The sequence below is a fragment of the Populus trichocarpa genome, chromosome 3 (genome assembly GCF_000002775.5).
Source record: "Populus trichocarpa isolate Nisqually-1 chromosome 3, P.trichocarpa_v4.1, whole genome shotgun sequence".
NCBI classification, from domain to species: Eukaryota; Viridiplantae; Streptophyta; class Magnoliopsida; order Malpighiales; family Salicaceae; genus Populus; species Populus trichocarpa.
Genome location: NC_037287.2, coordinates 18514976 through 18541536, shown reverse-complemented (window position 1 = coordinate 18541536; position 26561 = coordinate 18514976). Strand labels below are relative to the sequence as shown.

General features: G+C 35.5%; 2 protein-coding genes across 9 annotated transcripts; one reads left to right on the top strand and one right to left on the bottom strand.

Annotated features, from left to right (window-relative positions):
- On the top strand, window positions 1-19990 carry LOC7478287 (pleiotropic drug resistance protein 1). 7 transcript variants are annotated; one of them, XM_052451726.1, is made up of 25 exons: window positions 1-171; window positions 12781-13075; window positions 13339-13459; window positions 13568-13656; window positions 13751-13835; window positions 13928-14087; window positions 14199-14275; window positions 14395-14448; window positions 14556-14646; window positions 14741-15042; window positions 15163-15444; window positions 15534-15850; window positions 15958-16118; window positions 16210-16313; window positions 16402-16558; window positions 16639-16755; window positions 16850-16989; window positions 17084-17416; window positions 17778-18068; window positions 18157-18240; window positions 18353-18486; window positions 18644-18871; window positions 18971-19142; window positions 19235-19489; window positions 19598-19990. In XM_052451726.1, exons 1-25 carry the CDS (start codon window positions 147-149, stop codon window positions 19853-19855), a joined length of 4332 nt encoding a protein of 1443 aa, XP_052307686.1. In that variant the 5' UTR covers window positions 1-146; the 3' UTR covers window positions 19856-19990. The 7 variants fall into 7 exon arrangements, with proteins under 7 accessions (XP_052307686.1, XP_024453096.2, XP_052307685.1 ...); XM_024597328.2 differs by having other exon boundaries at window positions 1-189; XM_052451725.1 differs by lacking the exon at window positions 12781-13075 and having other exon boundaries at window positions 1-484.
- Window positions 19991-20938: 948 nt separating this feature from the next.
- Window positions 20939-25797, bottom strand: LOC7493208 (uncharacterized). Of its 2 annotated transcripts, XM_024597330.2 has the most exons (6): window positions 24665-25797; window positions 24099-24178; window positions 23487-23598; window positions 22012-22064; window positions 21063-21244; window positions 20939-20965 (listed from the first exon to the last, which is right to left on the bottom strand). In XM_024597330.2, the coding sequence occupies exons 1-5, from the start codon at window positions 25674-25676 to the stop codon at window positions 21089-21091; spliced, it is 1413 nt and encodes a 470-aa protein (XP_024453098.2). In that variant the 5' UTR covers window positions 25677-25797; the 3' UTR covers window positions 20939-20965; window positions 21063-21088. The 2 variants fall into 2 exon arrangements, with proteins under 2 accessions (XP_024453098.2, XP_002303830.2); XM_002303794.4 differs by having other exon boundaries at window positions 20939-21244; window positions 24665-25796.
- Window positions 25798-26561: the final 764 nt, after the last annotated feature.

Here is a 26561-nt window from a genome sequence, read left to right as displayed (position 1 = left end):
GGTGAAGAAAACACAATCTGGGCTGATTCATTTTAGCTTTTTGTTAAGATTTCTTGATTAAAGTTCCCAAACCAAGAAAAAAAAAAAACAAAATCTAGGATTTGTTTTGTTTTTAGTTGTTGTTTAAATATTCTGATCCATTATCAATGGAGAGTGCTGATATTTCTAGAGGTAGTGATAGTTTTAGAGGTAGTTCTAGAGGAGTTTCGTCAGTTTGGAGAAACAGCACTGTGGAAGTGTTTTCAAGATCTTCAAGAGACGAAGATGATGAAGAGGCTCTAAAATGGGCTGCGCTTGAGAAACTACCTACCTATGATCGTTTAAGGAAAGGTATATTAACGAGTGCGTCAAGAGGTATAATTAGTGAGGTAGATATTGAAAACCTTGGAGTCCAAGAGAGAAAACAGTTGCTTGAGAGGTTGGTCAAAGTTGCAGACGAGGATAATGAGAAGTTCTTGTGGAAACTCAAGAACCGTGTTGAAAGGTAAGAACCTATCCTTTGTTTCTCCATTCCTGTGTATGGTAACTCTGTTTGGTTTATAGAGAGAATGTCAAAAAGAAAGCAAGTTCTTGCATTGCAACATGATATTTTGCCTAATGGATATATATTTGTTAGTTTCTGATCATTCATAGCATAACTCGACAAGGGATTGATTTAAAAAAAGAAAAGATATTTTGCTTTTCCTTTCTTGTTTGCTGTTTTGGACGATGAAGTTCTTTGATTTTCTGTAATAATTGGTGTTTCAGGGTTGGAATAGAGTTTCCAACAATTGAAGTTCGGTACGAGAATCTAAATATTGAAGCAGAAGCTTACGTAGGAAGTAGTGCTTTGCCTTCATTCGCCAAGTTCATTTTTAATATAATAGAGGTAACAGCATTTCCAATCAATGAACACCAGTTATTAATGCTGAAATATGAATTATAAGATACTACTCTTTTTCTTTGTTCATGTTTTTCTTACCAATCAATTTTGTAGGGTTTTTTTATTGCTCTTCATGTCCTTCCAAGTAGAAAGAAGCCACTCACCATCCTTAAGGATGTTAGTGGAATCATCAAGCCATCAAGGTAAGATAATCATGATGTAAAGCTCTGTTTGCTTAAGAATTATTTCAATAATCTATTGCCTATTCCTAATTTTTGTGCCACCTGCATGTTTTAGATTGACTTTGCTTTTGGGTCCTCCGAATTCTGGGAAGACCACACTGTTGTTGGCATTGGCTGGAAAGCTTGATCCTAGTCTGAAGGTGGGGATATATTCTTGTAAATTTGTATATTCCTTGAGGATTTAGTTTTTGGTTTTCAGTTTTAATTTGAGAAGCTGAATTATTTCGTGCAGTTTTCTGGTCATGTGACTTACAATGGTCATGAGATGAACGAATTTATACCACAAAGAACGGCTGCCTATGTCAGTCAACATGATCTCCATATAGGAGAAATGACTGTGAGGGAGACTTTGGAATTCTCTGCCAGATGCCAAGGGGTTGGCCACCTACATGGTTAGAATAAAGGACTAAATTTTCGTTGCAAATTCCACCAGAAACATAATTCACTCTGGTGATCTATCCATAAACCAAGCATTGCTAAATAAAATTTCTGGCAATTCACAGAGATGCTGGCAGAGTTGTCGAGAAGAGAGAAAGAAGCCAACATCAAGCCTGATCCTGATGTTGATGTCTTCATGAAGGTGAGGAAAGATATCACTATTTTGCCTGTTAGAAGTCTTTCAGAAGAGTTGACGTTGCTAGAATAAGCTACGATGATTTGGAAAGTAACTTTCCTTCTCTGATGTTTCTGGAATTGCAGGCAGTAGCAACACAAGGTCAAGAGGCCAATGTCATCACCGATTACGTCTTGAAGGTATTATTTATCAATAAATACTACATAAATGTCTTGAAAGTCTTCATCAGAAACCGTGAACATAATATCTAAACCTTTTATGCTCTCTCTCTCTGATAATTATAGATATTAGGATTGGAAGTCTGCGCAGATACTTTGGTAGGGGATGAAATGATAAGGGGTATATCTGGAGGACAAAGGAAGCGTGTTACAACCGGTAAACATCTCCATCAGTCCATTCTCATATCAAGAACAATCATTTCATTTCATTCTCCATTTAATGTACAAAAATCTCCAATGATCTGTCGTAGGGGAAATGCTGGTCGGACCATCAAGGGCATTGCTTATGGATGAGATTTCTACAGGCCTGGATAGCTCAACAACTTACCAAATTGTGAACTCATTAAAGCAAACTATTCACGTTCTCAATTGCACTGCTGTCATCTCACTTCTCCAGCCAGCACCAGAGACTTATGACCTCTTTGATGACATCATTCTCCTGTCAGATGGCCAAATTGTGTACCAGGGTCCTCGTGAAAACGTGCTTGGATTTTTTGAACATATGGGCTTCAAGTGTCCCGACAGAAAAGGCGCGGCAGACTTTCTACAAGAAGTAAGCATAAACAAGGCTTTTTTACATGGAACCTCGACGGCAATAGGATCTCCTATTCTCAATATATGAGCCTTATGCAAGTGTCACAATCTTCAGGAATAATGAATAAATTCATTGCAGGTGACATCAAAAAAAGATCAAGAGCAGTATTGGGCAATTAAAGATCAGCCTTACAGGTTTGTCAGGGTCAACGAATTTTCTGAGGCATTTCAGTCATTCAACGTGGGACGAAAGATCGCAGATGAGCTTTCAATCCCATTTGACAAGACTAAGAACCATCCAGCTGCATTGGTAAACAAAAAATATGGAGCTGGAAAGATGGATCTGCTTAAAGCTAACTTCTCAAGAGAATACTTGCTCATGAAGAGGAACTCATTTGTCTACATCTTCAAGATATGCCAAGTAATTATCGATAGTTGTTACAATATCCAAGTTTCTCTTACTTTCAGATTTTGCATCCAATGTGACACTTTTTACTGATCTTCTATCAGCTGACAGTAGTGGCATTGATTTCCATGTCACTCTTTTTCCGGACGAAGATGCATCATGATACGGTTGCCGATGGAGGAATTTATACCGGTGCTTTGTTCTTCACTGTGATCATGATCATGTTTAATGGAATGTCAGAGCTATCTATGACCATCGCAAAGCTTCCTGTGTTTTACAAGCAAAGGGAACTCCTATTCTTTCCTCCATGGGCATATTCAATTCCTCCATGGATCCTGAAAATTCCCGTCACGTTTGTTGAAGTTGCTGCATGGGTGTTCCTAACCTATTATGTAATTGGATTTGATCCAAATGTTGAAAGGTAAACAAAAATTCTTTTTTTTTTATGTAAACTTGCACAAGAATCCATTCTGATCCAGCTGTTATAACAAGGTGGTGTTTTTTTTTTTCAGGCTTTTAAGGCAGTACTTTCTGCTTTTGCTAATTAACCAGATGGCATCTGCACTATTTCGATTTATTGCTGCAGCTGGAAGGAACATGATTGTTGCTAACACTTTTGGGTCTTTTGCGCTCCTTACACTTTTTGCTTTGGGTGGCTTCATCTTGTCTCGAGGTATGGTGATTATACTATTCTACTTAAATATTGTATTCTGCAACTCAACCTGGAGGAAATTATATATCAATTTTTTTGTTTAACGCCGCAGAGCAAATAAAAAAGTGGTGGATATGGGGTTACTGGCTTTCACCATTGATGTATGGGCAGAACGCAATAGTAGTGAATGAGTTCCTTGGACATAGCTGGAGTCATGTAAAGTTTCTTGAACTGGCCCTTTATATATTTGCACCCTTGGCTCTCAATAATGAACTGATATCTGAAATTGTTTTTCAAATCACAGAATCCTGGAAACTCCACAGAACCACTAGGAATCCAAGTTTTGAAGAGTCGCGAATTTTTCACTGAAGCAAATTGGTATTGGATAGGAGTAGGGGCAACAGTAGGATTCATGCTACTGTTCAATATCTGCTTCGTTTTGGCCCTCACTTTCCTCAATGGTAAGTGTCATTTCCCGCTCAACTGCATACTTCTTGAAAGTTGGAGCTTATATTTATATATTGCAAATTTATGTTGGCAGCATTTGAGAAGCCTCAAGCTTTTATATTTGAAGAATCCGAAAGGGAAGGTTCTGTTGGCAAAACAGGAGGAGCTGTTCAGTTATCAAACCATCGAAGTAGCCACAAAAACAAAACAGGTAAAAGAACCCATTTGATGAAGCGCGTTTATGGTCCCTCGTTACCTAGCCTCTCAGATACTAATTGCCAATACATTTGCAATTTACAAGCAGAGAATGGAGATGAAATTATTAGAAATGGTTTTGCGTCGATTGGTGAGGCCAGCGATAAAAGGAAGAGAGGAATGGTCCTTCCATTTGAACCACATTCCATCACATTTGATGATGTTATTTACTCCGTTGACATGCCACAGGTATCAAAATTTAGTAAAAAGAAGATCATACCTTGCTTTGATGTGATATTTACAGAGCGTGAACAAACTGATCATCTTGTATTGAAAATTTCAGGAAATGAAAATTCAAGGAGTAGTTGAGGATAGATTGGTGCTTTTGAAGGGTGTGAGTGGTGCTTTCAGGCCTGGTGTCCTTACAGCTTTGATGGGTGTTAGTGGTGCAGGAAAAACGACTTTGATGGATGTGCTGGCAGGTAGGAAAACTGGTGGATATATTGAGGGAGACATCAAAATTTCTGGGTACCCAAAGAAGCAAGAAACTTTTGCTAGAATTGCAGGATACTGTGAACAAAATGACATTCACTCTCCACATGTTACTGTCTACGAATCCTTACTCTACTCAGCCTGGCTTCGTCTACCCCCTGAAGTTGATTCTGAAACCAGAAAGGTAGGTACCCATTTTCTTAAATTTACTTCAGACATCTGGGATTCAGTTTGCAGATTTGGGTTCTCTGAATATTTCTCCTTCCAATACTTGTTTCCTTTTGGTCTGCTTGTCATCCATTCAAGTTCAATCAACTTGATTAGCATTACCTAGTTCAACTATCATTTATATTTTATGATTTATCCTGCGATCAAGATCAACGATCCTATTCTTTCTAGCTAAGAACGGTGCTGCTGAAGTTGATCTTACATAGTGTTTGTGCTAGAAAGCTTCCATTTAACTGCTCTGCTTCCAGAGGTATCATCTAATGGTTTCTTGGTCAGCTACTGACTTCTCCATTGCCAAAATTGGTTTCAGATGTTCATTGAGGAAGTCATGGAGCTTGTGGAGTTGGATTCGTTGCGCAATGCATTAGTTGGGTTGCCTGGTGTGAATGGTTTGTCCACTGAGCAGCGCAAGCGGCTAACCATTGCAGTAGAGCTAGTTGCAAACCCCTCTATCATATTCATGGATGAGCCAACTTCAGGGCTAGATGCTAGAGCTGCTGCAATTGTGATGAGAACAGTAAGAAACACTGTGGACACAGGAAGAACAGTTGTATGCACCATCCACCAGCCCAGTATAGATATATTTGAAGCTTTTGATGAGGTAATAAAAATGCTAAAAACTATCTGGGCTAGAACTTTGTCATGAGTGTATCCCCATAATAAGCTGGATTGTTTACACGGCATTGCAGCTATTCCTGATGAAGCGAGGAGGAGAAGAGATATATGTGGGGCCATTGGGTCACCATTCTACCCATCTAATTAAATACTTTGAGGTATGTTAATTTGATTTGATCAATAATCAAACAACACAAACAGTTCTGAGCTTCTTCTAATCTATGCTCAAACTAACTATTGACTAATTCGTTGACCTTTCTATCTGTGAAGGCAATTGAAGGAGTGAGTAAAATTAAAGATGGTTATAATCCAGCAACATGGATGTTGGAAGTTACTGCTTCATCACAAGAGATGGCTTTGGAGGTTGATTTTGCTAATATTTACAAGAATTCAGATCTGTTCAGGTCAGATAAAGTGTTTCTTTTATGTGGTTAAACTGAAAAATATTCTAAAGCCATCCCAAGTTGGCTTTGGCAAGGAATAGCTAAGCATTTGATTAAAAATCTAGAGTTGGATTTGTCTAAAGTTTGTTGCTGCTGATGTGTGGCATAACTCAGGAGAAACAAAGCTCTCATTGCGGAATTAAGCACACCTGCTCCCGGCTCCAAGGACGTTCATTTCCCTACACGGTATTCAACATCATTTTTCACACAATGTATGGCTTGCTTGTGGAAGCAACATTGGTCATACTGGAGGAACCCACCGTACACGGCCGTGAGATTTCTTTTCACAACCTTTATAGCCTTGATGTTTGGAACAATGTTCTGGGACCTTGGCTCCAAAGTGTAAGTCACGATGAGGAACTCAAAAACAATTTAACAGTTCTGGCTTTGATGGTTTTGCTGCAATCTAGCTACTCATCTAAGTTATCTTACGAACTGTAGGAAAACTACCCAAGATCTTATCAACGCAATGGGTTCGATGTATGCGGCAGTTCTCTTCCTTGGTTTTCAAAATGGAACAGCTGTGCAGCCAGTGGTGGCTGTTGAAAGAACTGTCTTCTACAGAGAAAGGGCTGCTGGAATGTATTCAGCTTTGCCCTATGCCTTTGCACAGGTAAGAGCACTCATTAAGCTAGCATCTCAGAATTCACCTCGTCAAGTAAGAATTGTATGGACGTTTTGTTGACCAAACTCCATCTGATGCTGCAGGCCCTGATTGAGCTTCCATATGTCTTTGTTCAAGCTGCAGTCTACGGCGTTATAGTTTATGCAATGATTGGATTTGAATGGACTGCTGCTAAGTTCTTTTGGTATCTATTCTTTATGTACTTCACACTATTATACTTCACCTTTTATGGAATGATGGCTGTAGCTGTGACTCCAAACCACCACATAGCTGCCATAGTTTCCACAGCATTTTATGCAATCTGGAACCTCTTCTCAGGGTTTATAATCCCCCGAACTGTAAGTGTTTGCCATCTTAATTACTTCAAGCAATGAGTTTCCTTCAGTGACTAGTTATCTCGTGGGCTAATATGTTCGTCATTTCTCTGCTTGGTCAATATATAACAGCGGATACCTATATGGTGGAGATGGTACTACTGGGGATGCCCCGTATCATGGTCCTTGTATGGATTGGTTGTGTCACAGTATGGAGATATACAGGAACCCATTACCGCAACTCAAACAGTGGAAGGATATGTCAAGGATTACTTAGGTTTTGACCACGATTTTCTTGGAGTAGTTGCAGCCGTGGTTCTTGGGTGGACTGTCCTCTTTGCCTTCATTTTCGCCTTCTCTATAAAGGCCTTCAACTTCCAGAGGCGATAGAAATTTTCTTTCCATGCTTCGATTTTTTTTAATTTTTTACCCTTTCTATGTAAGCAATTGTGGCTCCACAAGCTACAAGCTACACGTATAATCTCTACGTTTTTCATGAATTTATTTATTACCCAGTCTTTCTCACTCTCTGTCGTTCCCATGTTCCTTTCCACTTTATTTTGGTTTTGATAATAATTTATTCTTTACTATTCTATGTTTAATGAAATAATAAATCTTAATATTCCAAGATAATAAAATCTAGAATAATTATACAATATCAAAATTTCTAAATAAATAAAAACGAGAATATTGTGATCCTTGATCATTCTCCATCATTTAAATTATTGGGTATTATGCTGGCATTTTAAATTTTATCATAATAAATAGTATGATTTAAACTCATAATCATCATTTAGGTTTTTATATCATGTAAATTTTTCTTATCTCATACTAAAAAATTAAAGTATTAAATGAGTTCTGAGACTTCTATATATATACGCATATATTAAGAAAACAACATTAAATATACCAAAAACATATATTTCAACATGATCATAAAGAGGAGAAGATCAGCGAAATCTATGGAAAAATATTGATCTACGCCAAGGACAAAGAGAACTACCATTTTTTATTGTGCGAGGGAGCAAATGGTTGCAAAAGAAATAAAATAAATTAATAATAATAATAAAAAACAATGATATTGGAGACAGATAACAACGATAACATTTTTCTTTGAAAAAAACGTCGTCAGGATACTTTTGTCTTGCTAATTTTTAACACCTACTTTTATAATTGTATGAATATAAAGTACATTGAAAAAGAAGAAGAAGTCAAATTTCCATAGCATCATGAATGAACTCACATCTTACCGTTAGTTGATTTTGATTTTGATGCTTTTGTCTTTATATTTTTAACACTCTCTTTGTATTTTTGATATTTTTATATAAAATTATTAAATTTAATAGATAAACCTTGAATCTAGATCATTCATCCATAATAAATTAAGTTGAATATTAAAAAAACCAACTCAAATGAACACGTCTCAATTTATAATGAAATTAAATCATGATTTGATATTTTATAAAACATCATTGTTTTAATACTTTTTTTAAAAAAAATATCTTGAAATATTGTTGTTTTGTTAGACATAAATTAACTTGAATTAATTCATATGAAATGTGACTCAAGCAATGTATCAAGTCATAGTCATGATAAATTTAATTAGGATGACTATAAATTGAAAAGAAAAGTCACATGGAATGATCTCACACATTTATATATATTAGTTGATGTTAACACTTGTACGTGGGTAAGTTTAAACACCCTTTTCATGAACTAAGTTTTAGTTACATGGCATCATGAATGATCTCACACATTTCCAATAGCATCATGAATGATCTCACATGAATGGTAGTATCTCTAGTGTGTTTGATGTTGTGTTTCGGAAGTGTTTTTGAAAAAATTTAAATTTTTTTTATTTTTTTTTTGTTTTAAATTAATATTTTTTTATGTTTTTAGATCATTTTGATGTACTGATGTCAAAAATAATTTTTTAAAAATAAAAAAAATATTATTTTAATGTGTTTTGAAATGAAAAACACTTTAAAAAACAACCACCACCAGACTCTCATGTTAGCATTATTAAACTACTAAAATTGCCACGCGGGAGAAATTAAGATATAGTTATGAAATTCGGTGACAAAGCAACTTCAGACATTCTTTAACTTATCTATCCCTTTTGTTTTCAGAAAAAAAATCTTGAAATTTACTTATCTATCCAATTATCCAGTCAACCATTTTGTAAGGATGTCAATACTTAAAATATTATTTTAAATTATAGCGAGTTTGGAGTATCTTAATTTTCCAAAACCATTCAAATTAGTCCCCAATTATCAATATATTCCCAATATAGTACTTGATTGGCCTTCAAGACTTTTCAACCTCATATCTCATATATAAAAGCATCTTTTTTTACTTATTACTTTCAAATTAAGGGCATTTAATAGTAATAAAAGATTTCTATTTTATTTTATTTTGGTTTAAATAACAAAAAATAAATATACCTTTTCTCCCCTAAATTTCTTTAACTCCATTCCCATCCCATCTGAAAAGAAAAGAAAACATTTTTCATTCTTTTACCTCATTTTCTTTCCCCTTTTATTTTTAGTTGTTATATATATATATATATATATATATAAAATGTGTGTGTGGTTTAAGATTTATTTATTGGCTAAATAAGTTTTAGTCCAATAGAAAACTAATAAAGAAGTTTCAGGATAGAGAGTTATTAACACAAGTAATGCAAGGACAAGATTTTAGACTTTAGGATTGTCTTTCTTTTGTTTTATATAATTATGTTTGTTTTTTAGAATAGTCAATTGCACTGTACGACGTTTAGGGTTGAATTAAAAAAATTTAACGAAAAAAAAATCTATTATGGACGTGTTTTTTAACAATAATTTTTTATTATTATTATGAACTTAAATTTGTGCACCCATTTAATAAAATAGATCAAAATCATTAATAAATATTAAAAAAATTGTTATTATTATTGTAATAATCTTAAGTTATTTATATTTAAGTGATATTACAAAGCCTTTTTTATTATTAAACTTAATAGTACTATTACAACTGCAATAACAATAGTAATTATTAGATTTATTCGATTAAAAGACACTATTATCATTGTTAAAAGATATTTAAAGTGTTTAATAAAATCCATCCAACTTCACTTAAATTAGATAATACTAACTATGACCCGAGCTACACTGCAAGCCTGATTTTTTTTTTGTGACTCGGGTTATAGATCTGATTTAATCAAATAAGTTGGTTTTATTTAACTAGATGATAAAAAAAAAAAAAGCAACGACAACAAATAAATCAAATAAAAAAATGCTCACAATAACCTTGGAAAAAATAATTTTTGAAAAATAAATAAACGATGTAACTCAATTCATAGCTCATTAAATAAAGAAGGAAGTAGTTTGGTAAAAAAAGGGCGTAAAAAAATTAGGTCAAGTCAATTTGAGTCAGCATGACAAACTTGTAATCCCGGTAATTAGGGTTGAGTCAGACCATGTTATCTCGCCAAGCTCGCAACTCAGGTCATGAGATTGGGATAACCCAATAGAAAAGAAAACGAAGAAAATCACTTAACCTACTATTTTTTCTTTTAAAATATCAATGACAATCCATGTTAACTTTTCAAACTTGTGACCCAGGTCATTAGACTAGAAACACCTTATCTAAAAAAACCATGAAACTCAATTACCAATTAATCAAATGTTGAAAGATAAAATTGAAAAAATAATTTTAATTATACAAAAGAATTACAAACAAAAATATCAATTAAAAGAATGGAGATCAAAGTTGAAATACAAAATAAGTTTTATCTTTGAATGAAGGTGAAATTGAAAAGAAAACGTAATTTAGTAAAAGAGCCCAAAAAAAATCAAAAGAATGAGAGTTAAAATCAAAATAAGAAATACAAAAAAAAATTTATTGTAAGGTGAAATTGAAAAGAAAAAGAAATTTCACAAAAAGCCTAAAACAATAATTAAAATAATGAGGATCAAATTGAAAAAAAAAACACATCACAAATTACGATTAAATGATGAAATTGAAAAACAAAATCAAAGTTTTATGAAAGGGACAAGACTAAAAATTATAAATTAAAAAAATAAGGACTAAAGTGAAAATCCCTATAAATTATAGGACAACTTTGAAATTTTGCATTATTAGCGTGAATTTTGAGAGGAGAAAAGAGAAAAGAGGGGGGGAAAGAAAGTGTCGCCAGTGACAAACTGTGCCAACACCTACCACGCGCGCCACCTAAAAAACAAAGACATAGCAGTGCTTGCAATGACATGTCGGAAGGGGGTTTTTGGTTGCTGGATGGTGCTACACGCAGAGCCCAAAGGGCACAAATGCCTCCTACACACGCCAACCATTTTTTTTTAGTATTTTTTTTATATTATGTAAATACCAAATTGCCCCTCAATCGACTTGACAATAACAAAAAAAAAAACCATTGTGAAAATATGAAAAAGCCCCTTGAAGTCCTTTTTAATTTTTTTGCTTCAAGGGTATTTTGGTCGTTTCAATTTATTTTTTTATTTTTTTATATTTAGTCAAATATCAAAGTGTTTCTCAACTGACCTGATAATAACAAAAAAAACCATTGTGAAGATATGAAAAAGCTCTTGGACGCCATTTTAAAATCTTTTGCTTTTAAGAACATTTTGATTGTTTCACTGTACTTTCACAGTGAAAAAAACTTATTTACCCTTGATCAATTTGTTAATGACTAAAACACGTTCTGAAAAGACTTTAATACCCTTAATAACTAATTTAATAATTTTTTATTTGAAAGGTAAAGATGTCATTATATTGTTCGATTTAACAGTGCAAATGAGTATACGGCAATAGTGTTTTACCAATGCTGATTAGGTTTTGTTAATTTTGAATGAAAAATAATTAATTATTAATATTAATATTAAAAAATAACTATAGAGATTGTATAGTAGTGTACTAGACATTTTAAAATACACTATAAAAGTATATTAACTTAAAATAATTTATAAACTATACATTTGCAATTCATGAAATTAATTCATATATTTTGTTTTTAAAAGTTCGCGAGATGATAATTTTATTAGCAAATAAGTTTTTTTTTGTCAATATACACATGATATAATTATATTAATTATTTACATGAACTTATTGTAAACGTAATTACTTCAAGTTAGTATAGAAAACGACTAGATAATTCCCCGCCTATGCTGTGGCGGGACCAAAGTTCTTTTACATGTGAAAAAATAATATTTAGGTCAAAGAAAATTCTTTAATGGTATCAGTAAATTCAACTCAGCAGTTTGAATTTAAAACGTCCCAATTATACTCCCAGTCTAACTTTACTTTCAAGTTAAATTGTATAACAATTGTCACAATCTAACGTGGTTTATTTGGCAAGTTAAATTAGTAAAATTATAATTTAATTATTAAAATAATATTTTTTTAAAAAAAAATAATAAAACAATAAATCCGAATCCATCTAGATTAATCTGGGTTATAAACTCCTTTGAGTTTAATAATTTTTTTTTGAAATTATTTTTATTTAATTGCATGATAAAAAATAGATATTTATATAACTGAGCACCAACTCAATATCTAGACTTTTTCTAAAATCACAATAAATTCATAAAATAAATCAAAATAAATTATAAAATTTAATTCTTAATAATAAGATAAAAAATAGGAAACACAATCTGACGTGGTAAAGTTTTTCTACTATATATATATCTTGACATTTCGTACTAATTTGTTCAATGTCGCTCCACTATAGGTTTTGTTTCCCCTTGAAAGTGAAGAAAACACAATCTGGGCTGATTCATTTTAGCTTTTGTTAAGATTTCTTGATTCAAGTTCCCAAACCAAGAAAAAAAAAAGAAACAGAATCTAGGATTTGTTTTGTTTTTAGTTGTTGTTTAAATATTCTGATCCATTATCAATGGAGAGTGCTGTTATTTCTAGAGGTAGTGACAGTTTTAGAGGTAGTTCTAGAGGAGTTTCGTCAGTATGGAGAAACAGCACTGTGGAAGTGTTTTCAAGATCTTCAAGAGAAGAAGATGATGAAGAGGCTCTAAAATGGGCTGCGCTTGAGAAACTACCTACCTATGATCGTTTAAGGAAAGGTATATTAACGAGTGCGTCAAGAGGTATAATTAGTGAGGTAGATATTGAGAACCTTGGAGTCCAAGAGAGAAAACAGTTGCTTGAGAGGTTGGTCAAAGTTGCAGACGAGGATAATGAGAAGTTCTTGTGGAAACTCAAGAACCGTGTTGAAAGGTAAGAACTTATCCTTTGTTTCTCCATTCCTATGTATGTTAACTCTGTTTGGTTTATAGAGAGAATGTCAAAAAGAAAGGAAGTTCTTGCATTGCAACATGATATTTTGCCTAATGGATATATATTTGTTAGTTTCTGATCATTCATAGCATAACTCGACAAGGGATTGATTTTAAAAAAGAAAAGATATTTTGCTTTTCCTTTCTTGTTTGCTGTTATGGACGATGAAGTTCTTTGATTTTCTGTAATAATTGGTGCTTCAGGGTTGGAATTGAGTTTCCAACAATTGAAGTTCGGTACGAGAATCTAAATATTGAAGCAGAAGCTTACGTGGGAAGTAGTGCTTTGCCTTCATTCGCCAAGTTCATTTTTCATATAATAGAGGTAACAACATTTCCAATCAATGAACACCAGTTATTATTGCTGAAATATGAATTATAAGATACTACTCTTTTTCTTTGTTCATGTGTTTCTTACCAATCAATTTTGTAGGGTTTTTTTATTGCTCTTCATGTCCTTCCAAGTAGAAAGAAGCCACTCACCATCCTTAAGGATGTTAGTGGAATCATCAAGCCATCAAGGTAAGATAATCATGATGTAAAGCTCTATTTGCTTAAGAATAATTTCAATAATCTATTGCCTGTTCCTAATTTTTGTGCCACCTGCATGTTTTAGATTGACTTTGCTTTTGGGTCCTCCGAATTCTGGGAAGACCACACTGTTGTTGGCAATGGCTGGAAAGCTTGATCCTAGTCTGAAGGTGGGGATATATTCTTGTAAATTTGTATATTCCTTGAGGATTTAGTTTTTGGTTTTCATTTTTAATTTGAGAAGCTGAATTATTTCGTGCAGTTTTCTGGTCATGTGACTTACAATGGTCATGAGATGAACGAATTTGTACCACAAAGAACGGCTGCCTATGTCAGTCAACATGATCTCCATATAGGAGAAATGACTGTGAGGGAGACTTTGGAATTCTCTGCCAGATGCCAAGGGGTTGGCCACCTACATGGTTAGAATAAAGGACTAAATTTTCGTTGCAAATTCCACCAGAAACACAATTCACTCTGGTGATCTATTCATAAACCAAGCATTGCTAAATAAAATTTCTGGCAATTCACAGAGATGCTAGCAGAGTTGTCGAGAAGAGAGAAAGAAGCCAACATCAAGCCTGATCAAGATGTTGATGTCTTCATGAAGGTGAGGAAAGATATTACTATTTTGCCTGTTAGACCTCTCTCAAAAGAGTTGACCTTGCTAGAATAAGCTACGATTATTTGGAAAGTAACTTTCCTTCTCTGATGTTTCTGGAATTGCAGGCAGTAGCAACACAAGGTCAAGAGGCCAGTGTCATCACCGATTACGTCTTGAAGGTATTATTTATCAATATATACTACATAAATGTCATGAAAGTCTTCATCAGAAACCGTGAACATAATATCTAAACCTTTTATAATCTCTCTCTCTGTGATAATTGTAGATATTAGGATTGGAAGTCTGCGCAGATACTTTGGTAGGGGATGAAATGATAAGGGGTATATCTGGAGGACAAAGGAAGCGTGTTACAACCGGTAAACATCTCCATCAGTCCATTCTCATATCAAGAACAATCATTTCATTTCATTCTCCATTTAATGTACAAAAATCTCCAATGATCTGTCGTAGGGGAAATGCTGGTCGGACCATCAAGGGCATTGCTTATGGATGAGATTTCTACAGGCCTGGATAGCTCAACAACTTACCAAATTGTGAACTCATTAAAGCAAACTATTCACGTTCTCAATTGCACTGCTGTCATCTCACTTCTCCAGCCAGCACCAGAGACTTATGACCTCTTTGATGACATCATTCTCCTGTCAGATGGCCAAATTGTGTACCAGGGTCCTCGTGAAAATGTGCTTGGATTTTTTGAACATATGGGCTTCAAGTGTCCCGACAGAAAAGGCGTGGCAGACTTTCTACAAGAAGTAAGCATAAACAAGGCTTTTTTACATGCAACCTCGACGACAATAGGATCTCCTATTCTCAATATATGAGCCTTATGCAAGTGTCACAATCTTCAGGAATAATGAATAAATTCATTGCAGGTGACATCAAAAAAAGATCAAGAGCAGTATTGGGCAATTAAAGATCAGCCTTACAGGTTTGTCAGGGTCAACGAATTTTCTGAGGCATTTCAGTCATTCAACGTGGGACGAAAGATCGCAGATGAGCTTTCAATCCCATTTGACAAGACTAAGAACCATCCAGCTGCATTGGTAAACAAAAAATATGGAGCTGGAAAGATGGATCTGCTTAAAGCTAACTTCTCAAGAGAATACTTGCTCATGAAGAGGAACTCATTTGTCTACATCTTCAAGATATGCCAAGTAATTATCGATAGTTGTTACAATATCCAAGTTTCTCTTACTTTCAGATTTTGCATCCAATGTGACACTTTTTACTGATCTTCTATCAGCTGACAGTAGTGGCATTGATTTCCATGTCACTCTTTTTTCGGACCAAGATGCATCATGATACGGTTGCCGATGGAGGAATTTATACCGGTGCTTTGTTCTTCACTGTGATCATTATAATGTTTAATGGAATGTCAGAGCTATCTATGACCATCGTAAAGCTTCCTGTGTTTTACAAGCAAAGGGAACTCCTATTCTTTCCTCCATGGGCATATTCAATTCCTCCATGGATTCTGAAAATTCCCGTCACGTTTGTTGAAGTTGCTGCATGGGTGCTCCTAACCTATTATGTAATTGGATTTGATCCAAATGTTGAAAGGTAAACAAAAATTCTTATTTTTTTATTTGTAAACTTGCACAAGAATCCATTCTGATCCAGCTGTTATAAAAAGGCGGTGTTTATTTTCTTTCAATCTTTTTTTTCAGGCTTTTAAGGCAGTACTTTCTGCTTTTGCTAATTAACCAGATGGCATCTGCACTATTTCGATTTATTGCTGCAGCTGGAAGGAACATGATTGTTGCTAACACTTTTGGGTCTTTTGCGCTACTTACACTTTTTGCATTGGGTGGCTTTATCTTGTCTCGAGGTATGGTGATTATACTCTTCTACTTAAAGATTGTATTTTGCTACTCAACCTGGAGGAAATTATATATCAATTTTTTTGTTTAACGCCGCAGAGCAAATAAAAAAGTGGTGGATATGGGGTTACTGGCTTTCACCATTGATGTATGGGCAGAACGCAATAGTAGTGAATGAGTTCCTTGGACATAGCTGGAGTCATGTAAAGTTTCTTGAACTGGCCATTTATATATTTGCACCCTTGGCTCTCAATAATGAACTGATATCTGAAATTGTTTTTGAAATCACAGATTCCTGGAACCTCCACAGAACCACTAGGAATCCAAGTTTTGAAGAGTCGCGAATTTTTCACTGAAGCAAATTGGTATTGGATAGGAGTAGGGGCAACAGTAGGATTCATGCTACTGTTCAATATCTGCTTCGCTTTGGCCCTCACTTTCCTCAATGGCAAGTGTCATTACCTGCTCAACTCCATACTTCTTGAAAATTGGAGCTTATATTTATATATTGCAAATTTATGTTGGCAGCATTTGAGAAGCCTCAAGCTTTTATATTTGAAGAATCCGAAAGGGAAGGTTCTGTTGGCAAAACAGGAGGAGCTGTTCAGTTATCAAACCATGGAAGTAGCCACAAAAACAAAACAGGTAAAAGAACTCAATTGATGAAGCGCGTTTGAAGTCCCTTCGTTTCCTAGCCTGTCAGATACTAATTGCCAATACATTTCCAATTTACAAGCAGAGAATGGAGATGAAATTAATAGAAATGGTTTTGCGTCCATTGGTGAAGCCAGCGATAACAGGAAGAGAGGGATGGTTCTTCCATTTGAACCACATTCCATCACATTTGATGATGTTATTTACTCCGTTGACATGCCACAGGTATCAAAATTTAGTAAAAAGAAGATCATACCTTGCTTTGATGTGATATTTACAGAGCATGAACAAACTGATCATCTTGTATTGAAAATTTCAGGAAATGAAAATTCAAGGAGTAGTTGAGGATAGATTGGTGCTTTTGAAGGGTGTGAATGGTGCTTTCAGGCCTGGTGTCCTTACAACTTTGATGGGTGTTAGTGGTGCAGGAAAAACGACTTTGATGGATGTGCTGGCAGGTAGGAAAACTGGTGGATATATTGAGGGAGACATCAAAATTTCTGGGTACCCAAAGAAGCAAGAAACTTTTGCTAGAATTGCAGGATACTGTGAACAAAATGACATTCACTCTCCACATGTTACTGTCTACGAATCCTTACTCTACTCAGCCTGGCTTCGTCTACCCCCTGAAGTTGATTCTGAAACCAGAAAGGTAGGTACCCATTTTCTTAAATTTACTTCAGACATCTGGGATTCAGTTTGCAGATTTGGGTTCTCTGAATTTTTCTCCTTCCAATACTTGTTTCCTTTTGGTCTGCTTGTCATCCATTCAAGTTCAATCAACTTGATTAGCATTACCTAGTTCAACTATCATTTCTATTTTATGATTTATCCTCAGATCAAGATCAACGATCCTATTCTTTCTAGCTAAGAACGGTGCTGCTGAAGTTGATCTTACATAATTTTTGTGCTAGAAAGCTTCCATTTAACTCCTCTGCTTCCAGAGGTATCATCTAATGGTTTCTTGGTCAGATAAACCTGATTGACTTCTCCTTTGCCAAAATTGGTTTCAGATGTTCATTGACGAAGTCATGGAGCTTGTGGAGTTGGATTCGTTGCGCAATGCATTAGTTGGGTTGCCTGGTGTGAATGGTTTGTCCACTGAGCAGCGCAAGCGTCTAACCATTGCAGTAGAGCTCGTTGCAAACCCCTCTATCATATTCATGGATGAGCCAACTTCAGGGTTAGATGCTAGAGCTGCTGCAATTGTGATGAGAACAGTAAGAAACACTGTGGACACAGGAAGAACAGTTGTATGCACCATCCACCAGCCCAGTATAGATATATTTGATGCTTTTGATGAGGTAATAAAAATGCTAAAAACTATCTGGGCTAGAACTTTGTCATGAGTGTATCCCCATAATAAGCTAGATTGTTTACACGGCATTGCAGCTATTCCTGATGAAGCGAGGAGGAGAAGAGATATATGTGGGGCCATTGGGTCACCATTCTACCCATCTAATTAAATACTTTGAGGTATGTTAATTTGATTTGATCAATAATCAAACAACACTAACAGTTGCGAGCTTCTTCTAACCTATGCTCAAACTAACTATTGACTAATTCGTTGACCTTTCTATCTGTGAAGGCAATTGAAGGAGTGAGTAAAATTAAAGATGGTTATAATCCAGCAACATGGATGTTGGAAGTTACTGCTTCATCACAAGAGATGGCTTTGGAGGTTGATTTTGCTAATATTTACAAGAATTCAGATCTGTTCAGGTCAGATAAATTGTTTCTTTTATGTGCATGGTTAAACTGAAAAATATTCTAAAGCCATCCCAAGTTGGCTTTGGCAAGGAATAGCAAAGCATTTGATTAAAAATCTAGAGTTGGATTTGTCTAAAGTTTGTTGCTGCTGATGTGTGGCATAACTCAGGAGAAACAAAGCTCTCATTGCGGAATTAAGCACACCTGCTCCCGGCTCCAAGGACGTTCATTTCCCTACACGGTATTCAACATCATTTTTCACACAATGTATGGCTTGCTTGTGGAAGCAACATTGGTCATACTGGAGGAACCCACCGTACACGGCCGTGAGATTTCTTTTCACAACCTTTATAGCCTTGATGTTTGGAACAATGTTCTGGGACCTTGGCTCCAAAGTGTAAGTCACGATGAGGAACTCAAAAACAATTTAACAGTTCAGGCTTTGATGGTTTTCCTGCAATCTACCTACTCATCTAAGTTATCTTACGAACTGTAGGAAAACTACCCAAGATCTTTCCAACGCAATGGGTTCGATGTATGCAGCAGTTCTCTTCCTTGGTTTTCAAAATGGAACAGCTGTGCAGCCAGTGGTGGCTGTTGAAAGAACTGTCTTCTACAGAGAAAGGGCTGCTGGAATGTATTCAGCTTTGCCCTATGCCTTTGCACAGGTAAGAGCTTATTAAGCTAGCATTTCAGAATTCACCTCGTCAAGTAGAATTGTATGGACGTTTCGTTGACCAAACTCCATCTTATGCTGCAGGCCCTGATTGAGCTTCCATATGTCTTTGTTCAAGCTGCAGTCTACGGCGTTATAGTTTATGCAATGATTGGATTTGAATGGACTGCAGCTAAGTTCTTTTGGTATCTATTCTTTATGTACTTCACACTATTATACTTCACCTTTTATGGAATGATGGCTGTAGCTGTGACTCCAAACCACCACATAGCTGGCATAGTTTCCACAGCATTTTATGCAATCTGGAACCTCTTCTCAGGGTTTATAATTCCCCGAACTGTAAGTGTTTGCCATCTTAATTACTTCAAGCATTGAGTTTCCTTCAGTGACTAGTTATCTCGTGGGCTAATATGTTCGTCATTTCTCTGCTTGGTCAATATATAACAGCGGATACCTATATGGTGGAGATGGTACTACTGGGGATGCCCCGTATCATGGTCCTTGTATGGATTGGTTGTGTCACAGTATGGAGATATACAGGAACCCATTACCGCAACTCAAACAGTGGAAGGATATGTCAAGGATTACTTCGGTTTTGACCACGATTTTCTTGGAGTAGTTGCAGCCGTGGTTCTTGGGTGGACTGTCCTCTTTGCCTTCATTTTCGCCTTCTCTATAAAGGCCTTCAACTTCCAGAGGCGATAGAAATTTTCTTTCCATGCTTCAATTTTTTTTTATTTTTTACCCTTTCTATGTAAGCAATTGTAGCTCCACAAGCTACAAGCTACACGTTTAATCTCTACGTTTTTCTTGAATTTATTTATTACCTAGTCTTTCTCACTCTCTGTCGTTCCCATGTTCCTTTCCACTTTATTTCGGTTTTGATAATAATTTATTTTTTACTATTCTATGTTTAATGAAATTTCTCTATCCCTCGATCAAAAAAAATAGACATTCTTCTTATGCAATAAGATTTCATGATAGATTTATTTTATAATTAATAAAACATGATTTAAATTAAATAATGGAATCTATAAACCTGTTGAATAGAGAAACCTTGAGATAAATCAGGTGTGTGCCAAAAATAGGAAAGCTACTTCCAAAAAAGAGATAATGGCTAGTTTTCTACACATACAGAGAACTTTATTGGTGGTTATATTCTTACATATTTGCTATTGTACTTTAAGCTTTCTTTGTTTTCCTCTCAGGGTAAGCATAATAAATTAGGTTACCATTGTGGATGTGTGAAGAACACCGCATCCACACTCAAAAAAGACAAGTGATGTGAATGATACTAAATCAACATTTAGGCTAAAAAAAGTTATTATAAGAAACTTGTAGATTGAAAAAAATCAAGTTGGGATTTGAATTTAGACATCTGTGTTTGATTTCTGTATCCCTGCACTTTTTACTTTCTGCCTCGTGACTTGCATGCTCTCTAACTTTATAATTCTTGCATGCTCTCAAGCTTTACTTCTACTTGTCATTGTCAGATTTATCTCTACAAACACTCCATTCATATTTCAAAAATTTATCCCCCCCCCCCCCCCCCCCCTCCCAAAGGCTTAATTCTTAACCTTCAACATTACTTAACACTTTTGACAGTACTACAATCTGATCGAGCTAACAGCCGGTCAGCCACCCAACATTCTATTTTAAAACAAACTAGTGTTATCAGCAAATCATGCCCTCTAAAGAGACTTGCATCATTCCCTTCTTTAAGTCCCACTAATTCCGTAAATGCAGTGTCCAAGCAATTTCTACTTTCACTGCCATTGGACTTGAATATTTCAATAACCATAACTTCCATGCAGCCTGTATAAGCATTGCTTGTTTCAGAACAAAAAATTATGAAGGAACAGAACAATTTCTTCTACAAAGTTCATACAAAATTTTGGTAAAATCAACTTACAGGTTGCCCTAGTCTAGTTCTCGTCATTATTGTCTAGTCAGGGTCTTGTGATCTGGATTGTCTCGGAGACCAAGTTTTGAAAGAACAAGGCAGTAAGAATCCCAGTCAGTCCTCCGGAGATACTTCAACAACTTCTTCCTCTTTTGAACCATCCCTATAAGACCCTTCCGAGAATGCTTATCCTACAAAGTTGTGCGAAAGAATATAAGAATAGCAGCACAGAAGGTTATCCCCTAAACACTTGAATGGGATAAAACAATTCTTCTAACATAAAAATCACCATGTAGAATGGTCTCAAAGTTGCAGTTAGTAACATTGCATCATTTAGCGAAGGTCATTCAGCAAACAACCATCCAGTTGCACATCAAGAGAGATGGAAATTGGATAGTAGGCAAGGCAACATGAGGTTCCGTGCGCAACGACCCCACAGAATCCAGTAAAACTATGTGTGTTCGGGATTGTGGTGTAGGATGTTTTTCAAAATAACTTTTCGATTAAAAATGCATCAAAATAAATTTTTTTCATATTTATTTTTTATTTTTGACATCAACACTTCAAAACCATCAGAAAGCACTAAAAAAAGCATCAATTTGATTTTTTTCAAGCCAAAAACACTTTTGAAAAGCACCTAAAAGCAGAAGCAAAAGCACTGATAACTTTCCACTTCGCAAAATATAGATCAAAGGCAAAAAATGATAATGGGCCCTATGTTTATGCATCTCAGACTGTGTACTTGAACGAAGAAGTAAATATGTTTCTACAGATGTTGATATAGCAGTTTCTGTCAACTTTCTCTTTGTCGTAATTAGGATAACCACAGTCACAACAAACATTTATCCCTTAACCCTAGTAAAATGGAATGTAAATGTGAATTCAAGGAGCAGGAAGCATCAACACTCCAAGATAATAAAATGTAAGAAATAGAGGATTGTTTCAGCTCCAGTTTCACCTTCTTGTTCAGAACCGAAGAGAGATGCTTGATCTTAGTTGTCAGTAGTGCCACTGCAAAACAATCAGAAAAAAGATATAACATAACGAAGAAAACAATGTGCATGCAAACTTGGTATGTATTAAAGAAAGTGACCGAAATAAGAGGGGTGAAGAGAGCGAGATCAGGAATCAAGCTTCAAGACCAGCCCACTATGGAACTGGAAACAGCAAATAAATAACTCGATTTTCGTATAATTGATGCAACTCACACTGCCATGCGAACTTTTCCACATTGGTTCTGTTAAGAGAATGATACCTAGTCAATGCTAGAAAATGGAAATACATGTTCATTCACGTGTCCCCTGATTGTTCTAGATAACAGCAACTCCATGTCTCTTATCCTTTGTCAGTTCAATAAATCTGCTTGATAATCTATTTCCAGTCCAACCAGTGAATCCTTTAAAGTATCTGATACATGTGACTGCTAAATAATAATTTACGAACCCTAAATAAATCTGCCTTATAATCCATTTTGAAGCCCAAATGGCCAATCCTTGAAGTATCTGACACATCTGGCTGCTAAATCATAACAAACAAACTCTAAGACGACCTCCTTATTAACAAAAGACTGCCATGTATTGCAATCATTCCAAAAAAGCAAAAGGCAAAAAAAAAGAGCAGCAAGATATGCACTCACATTTCTTCTCATGTTATACAAAGACCATGTCCTATTCGAGCATCCAATTTCATCACAACAAACCATCCAAAATTACCATGACCCATGAGAATCTAATAGTCCATACAGTAACTCCAAGAAAGCATCAAGCCCATAAAGGGTGAATAACAGGCTTGAATGCTTCTATAGATAACACTGATAACCAAGATTGTAGCTTGTTTGAAGTCATTGGTTGAGAAATTCCATCACAAGCAGCACCCCAAGCCAGAAGAGAGACTTGAAGTTGCTTGGGTGCATTTTTTTTTTTTTCATTTTCAAAAATTTAAGGCCATGCCAAGATCATAACATTTTTCCAGCCATGTTCAAGGTGCAGTACAAGGTTAACTTCTGAGTCAAAACACTAAAAATGGCATTCACAAGAAGAAAAGACGAATAATAGTCCCAGAAGGACACAATTAATACATTTTTTTCCTTTTTCACAGCAATTTGCTTCAGTTAGCATAAGTATTGCACAACCAGAACACATCTTCAATGACACTTTTGCGAAATTAGCAAAGTATACAGATGCCAAAAATCAGACCACTAAAAATGGAATTCAAAAGAAGACGAATAATAGTCCCAGAAGTTGGACACAATTGCAAAAAAAATTTCCTTTTTCACAGCAATTTGCTTCAGGCAGCTTAAGTATTGCACAACCAGAACACATCCCCAATAACATGCTTGAGAAATTAGCAAAGTATACAGATGTCAAAGTATACAGCAATATTTGCTTCAGTTTTATATTGATCACAATAAAACCAAAATGGAAAGGCCTTTACCTTGAACACGTGCAGATCCACAGTCTGACTCTGACATTTTAAATTCATCTCTAACTCTTGCAAGCTCAATTTTCATTTTCTCAGAAGAAGACATGTTATCTGGATGGAAATACTGCACAAACCATATATGAAGCCATCAGAGCAGTAAGACACTGAATGCTGGTAATAGTGATCAAGAAGACAACTACTTCATGGAGAATAAACAATTAACACATATCACTAAACTCCTTCAATTGTTTTCATCAGAAAATACATCCTTTCAAAAGGATGCAGACAAATTTTGTCACTAAACAAAGACACTCTGGAATGCGATGCAAAATATGATCCTATATAAAGACCCAGACCAAGTGTCCATGACTCTTAAAAGATGTATTCTTTTGTGCAAGTATGAATTAAAACTAGACGGGTAAGCACTTTATAATGCAGAAATATCATATCCTTGTTTGCATCATTGTTAATGTCCACTAAAACTTTAAGGCAGTGGACATCATGATTAAAGTTGGGCAACACAAATTGTGAAGTCATCTCAATGTTGCAGAAATAAGGAATCTTGTGAAGGTTCACACTTCCAAACAAAAAGCAAAATTAATATCAAAAGAAAACTATACTTGCCTTCTCAACTAAGTGCTTCTTTGGAGGCTGCAGCGTTACATTTGAAGCTCGTAACTGGCCCATGAGATTCAGTCTCTGAACTGAAACGATAAATTTGACCAGTAAATAGTAAGATAAAATATCATCTCTCAATGCATAAAAACAATAGATAGGAGGTTTGCATGAAGTATCATTTCATGCAGGATAAGAACATGACAATGACAACATTTGCAGAAACATTTAGAAAAAGAAAGAAAAAAAGAAGCAATTTTGCATTTATTTTCTCTCAGGGGATAAATCTAAAGGTTAAACAGAGCAAACTGTGTTACAGTCCTAAATTATCACAAATTCAATGCATTCTTCATCTTGTTTACAGAGCCAAGCCCCAAAAAAGGAGTATATAAACACCTGCTAAAACTTAAGCGACAGATACTTATGCACAAAGTGAAATATCACTTCTCCTGATCAAGCTAAACAAAAATATTTATCTAACTAAGATCCACTGAAAAACAATATAAGTAGCTATCACCAAAACTTCAACAAACAAACTTTAAAAAATCTCAAGAATCAACACAAAAAATACTCACCCGAATTCTTTATAGCCTTCTCATCACTGGACGCTTTCAACTTCACTAAACTCTCCCTCAAATCCCTAAAGGAAACCCCACTAATCCTCGACTCTGTCTCCTTTTCCTCCATTTCCCTCAACTTCCTCAACCTCTCGTTCAATTCCTTCAACGTAAACCACCCCTTTTCACCCCTTTTCACCTTTGGCCGCAAAATCCTCAACTTATCTCCCAACTCTCCATGACTATACATTTTCACAAACTCCGTACTCATTTCACCTTTTGCACCCCCTTCCCCCTCCATTTCCCTCCCAAATACCGCACTCGGCAACCCCTCAGTCCCACCAATTATAGTCGACTTATTCATTGGTTCATTTTCGTTTCCTGGCTTTATCTTAAAACTCGAAAATGACAATTCCCCAACACGGCCTCTCCCGGCCGCGGTATTGTTATTATCACCACCACCCTTCATCTGCCTCAAACTCTCTCTAATTGCGTCAAATGTTAGCCTCCCTGAAATGGGTTGGTTAGCATTGATACCACCTGATTGAGTGGTTCCACTACCACCCGTCGATCTTGCAAGGACATTTCTTTTATAAAGTTCTTGAAATGAGATCTGTTGCTTAGAAGATGGCTCCTGTGAGGGAGCAGAGTTAGGTTCTCTAGGTGGTGGATCAGAGGATCGAAGCCTGAATTCAGAGAGATTCTTTCTGATTTCATCAAAAGAAGCAATATTGCTTGTGGGTTTTGAGAATGATTGGTTTGTTGAGTAACTGGGTTTACTTAAAGGTGGAGAATTTGGCCTGTTTTCAGGGTTTTGTTGCTTAAGACTGGCTTTGACATCATTGAAATAGCTAGAGAGAGAGGACTTTTGCTGTTGCTGTTGCTGTTGCTGTTGCTGTTGCTGTTGCTGTTGCTGGGGTTCGGAAACAGAGGGGTCATCTGATGGGGTTGTGGAAGAGGAAGAGAAGAGGTGGATTAGATAAGGGTTAGAGAGGGATCTGTGTCTGGGTCTTGAAAGAGAGAGAGCCATTACAAGTGGACAAGGAAGGTGAGGGTGTTTTAAGATGACGAGGGTTTTCTGAGAGTGAAGAAGCGGAGGAGAAAAGTGAATAGGGTTTATTGAGGGATTTGTGCTTTGATGGCTTAGACCGGGTTTAATGGGAGTTGGACCGGGTTTGAGGATGGAGCATTAAGGATTTGTTTGTTATCAGATTCACTTGTTAATGTATGCATGTGATAGGATGCTAATCTAGCCTTGAAACAATTGTAGGACTCCAATGTTTTTTTCTTAAAGAATATTAATAATGGATTGTAAGATGAAATTTGAACTTAATACCTCATTTCTATCACTTTATATGATTACTATTGGAAAAAAAAAATAGCATTGTAAAATTCATGTATCACTAGACACATTGTATTATTTATAGAATAATGTAGTTATTTTTTCACCTTTTTAATAAAATAATTTTGTTATTTTTTCCCTCTCGTCTCTTTTAGGTTATTTTTGTTTTTTTATTTGATCAATTTATCATTGTGTTATTAATTGGGGATAAATTTATCTTTATAACTTTAAAATACATAGTAAAATGACTTCTAAACCCTTAAAAGCAAACAAAAATGAAGAGTTGATCAAGAGTGATTTGATCTTTAAATCTTTAAAATGTATAGTGAAATGACTTATATATTCTTGGAGGCTAAAAATTTAAAAGAGATGTCAGGGTCAACTTGGTCTTTTCCTTGTTTAGAGCACAATATGAAGACGAGCCTACCCTTTAAGGCAAAAAAAAAAAATGTACTTGTATTACTCATTAGCCAAGTTAGATATGTCATAGCTTACCCATTCTTTGTTCTCGAGCTAACGCAAAATGATCTAGTTTATACTCTTGAGCCTGCACAACATCCTGGAGTGCCTACC

Coding starts and splice junctions, on each gene's coding strand:
- LOC7478287 (XM_024597328.2), top strand. CDS start 147: ATGGAGAGTGCTGATATTTCTAGAGGTAGTGATAGTTTTAGAG. Junction 15,851..15,957: donor TTTGATCCAAATGTTGAAAG/GTAAACAAAAAT, acceptor CTTTTTTTTCAG/GCTTTTAAGGCAGTACTTTC. Junction 16,756..16,849: donor TAGCCACAAAAACAAAACAG/GTAAAAGAACTC, acceptor ATTTACAAGCAG/AGAATGGAGATGAAATTAAT.
- LOC7493208 (XM_024597330.2), bottom strand. CDS start 25,676: ATGGCTCTCTCTCTTTCAAGACCCAGACACAGATCCCTCTCTAACCCT. Junction 24,179..24,664: donor GAAGGCTATAAAGAATTCGG/GTGAGTATTTTT, acceptor TTATCGTTTCAG/TTCAGAGACTGAATCTCATG. Junction 23,599..24,098: donor AGAAGCACTTAGTTGAGAAG/GCAAGTATAGTT, acceptor TGGTTTGTGCAG/TATTTCCATCCAGATAACAT.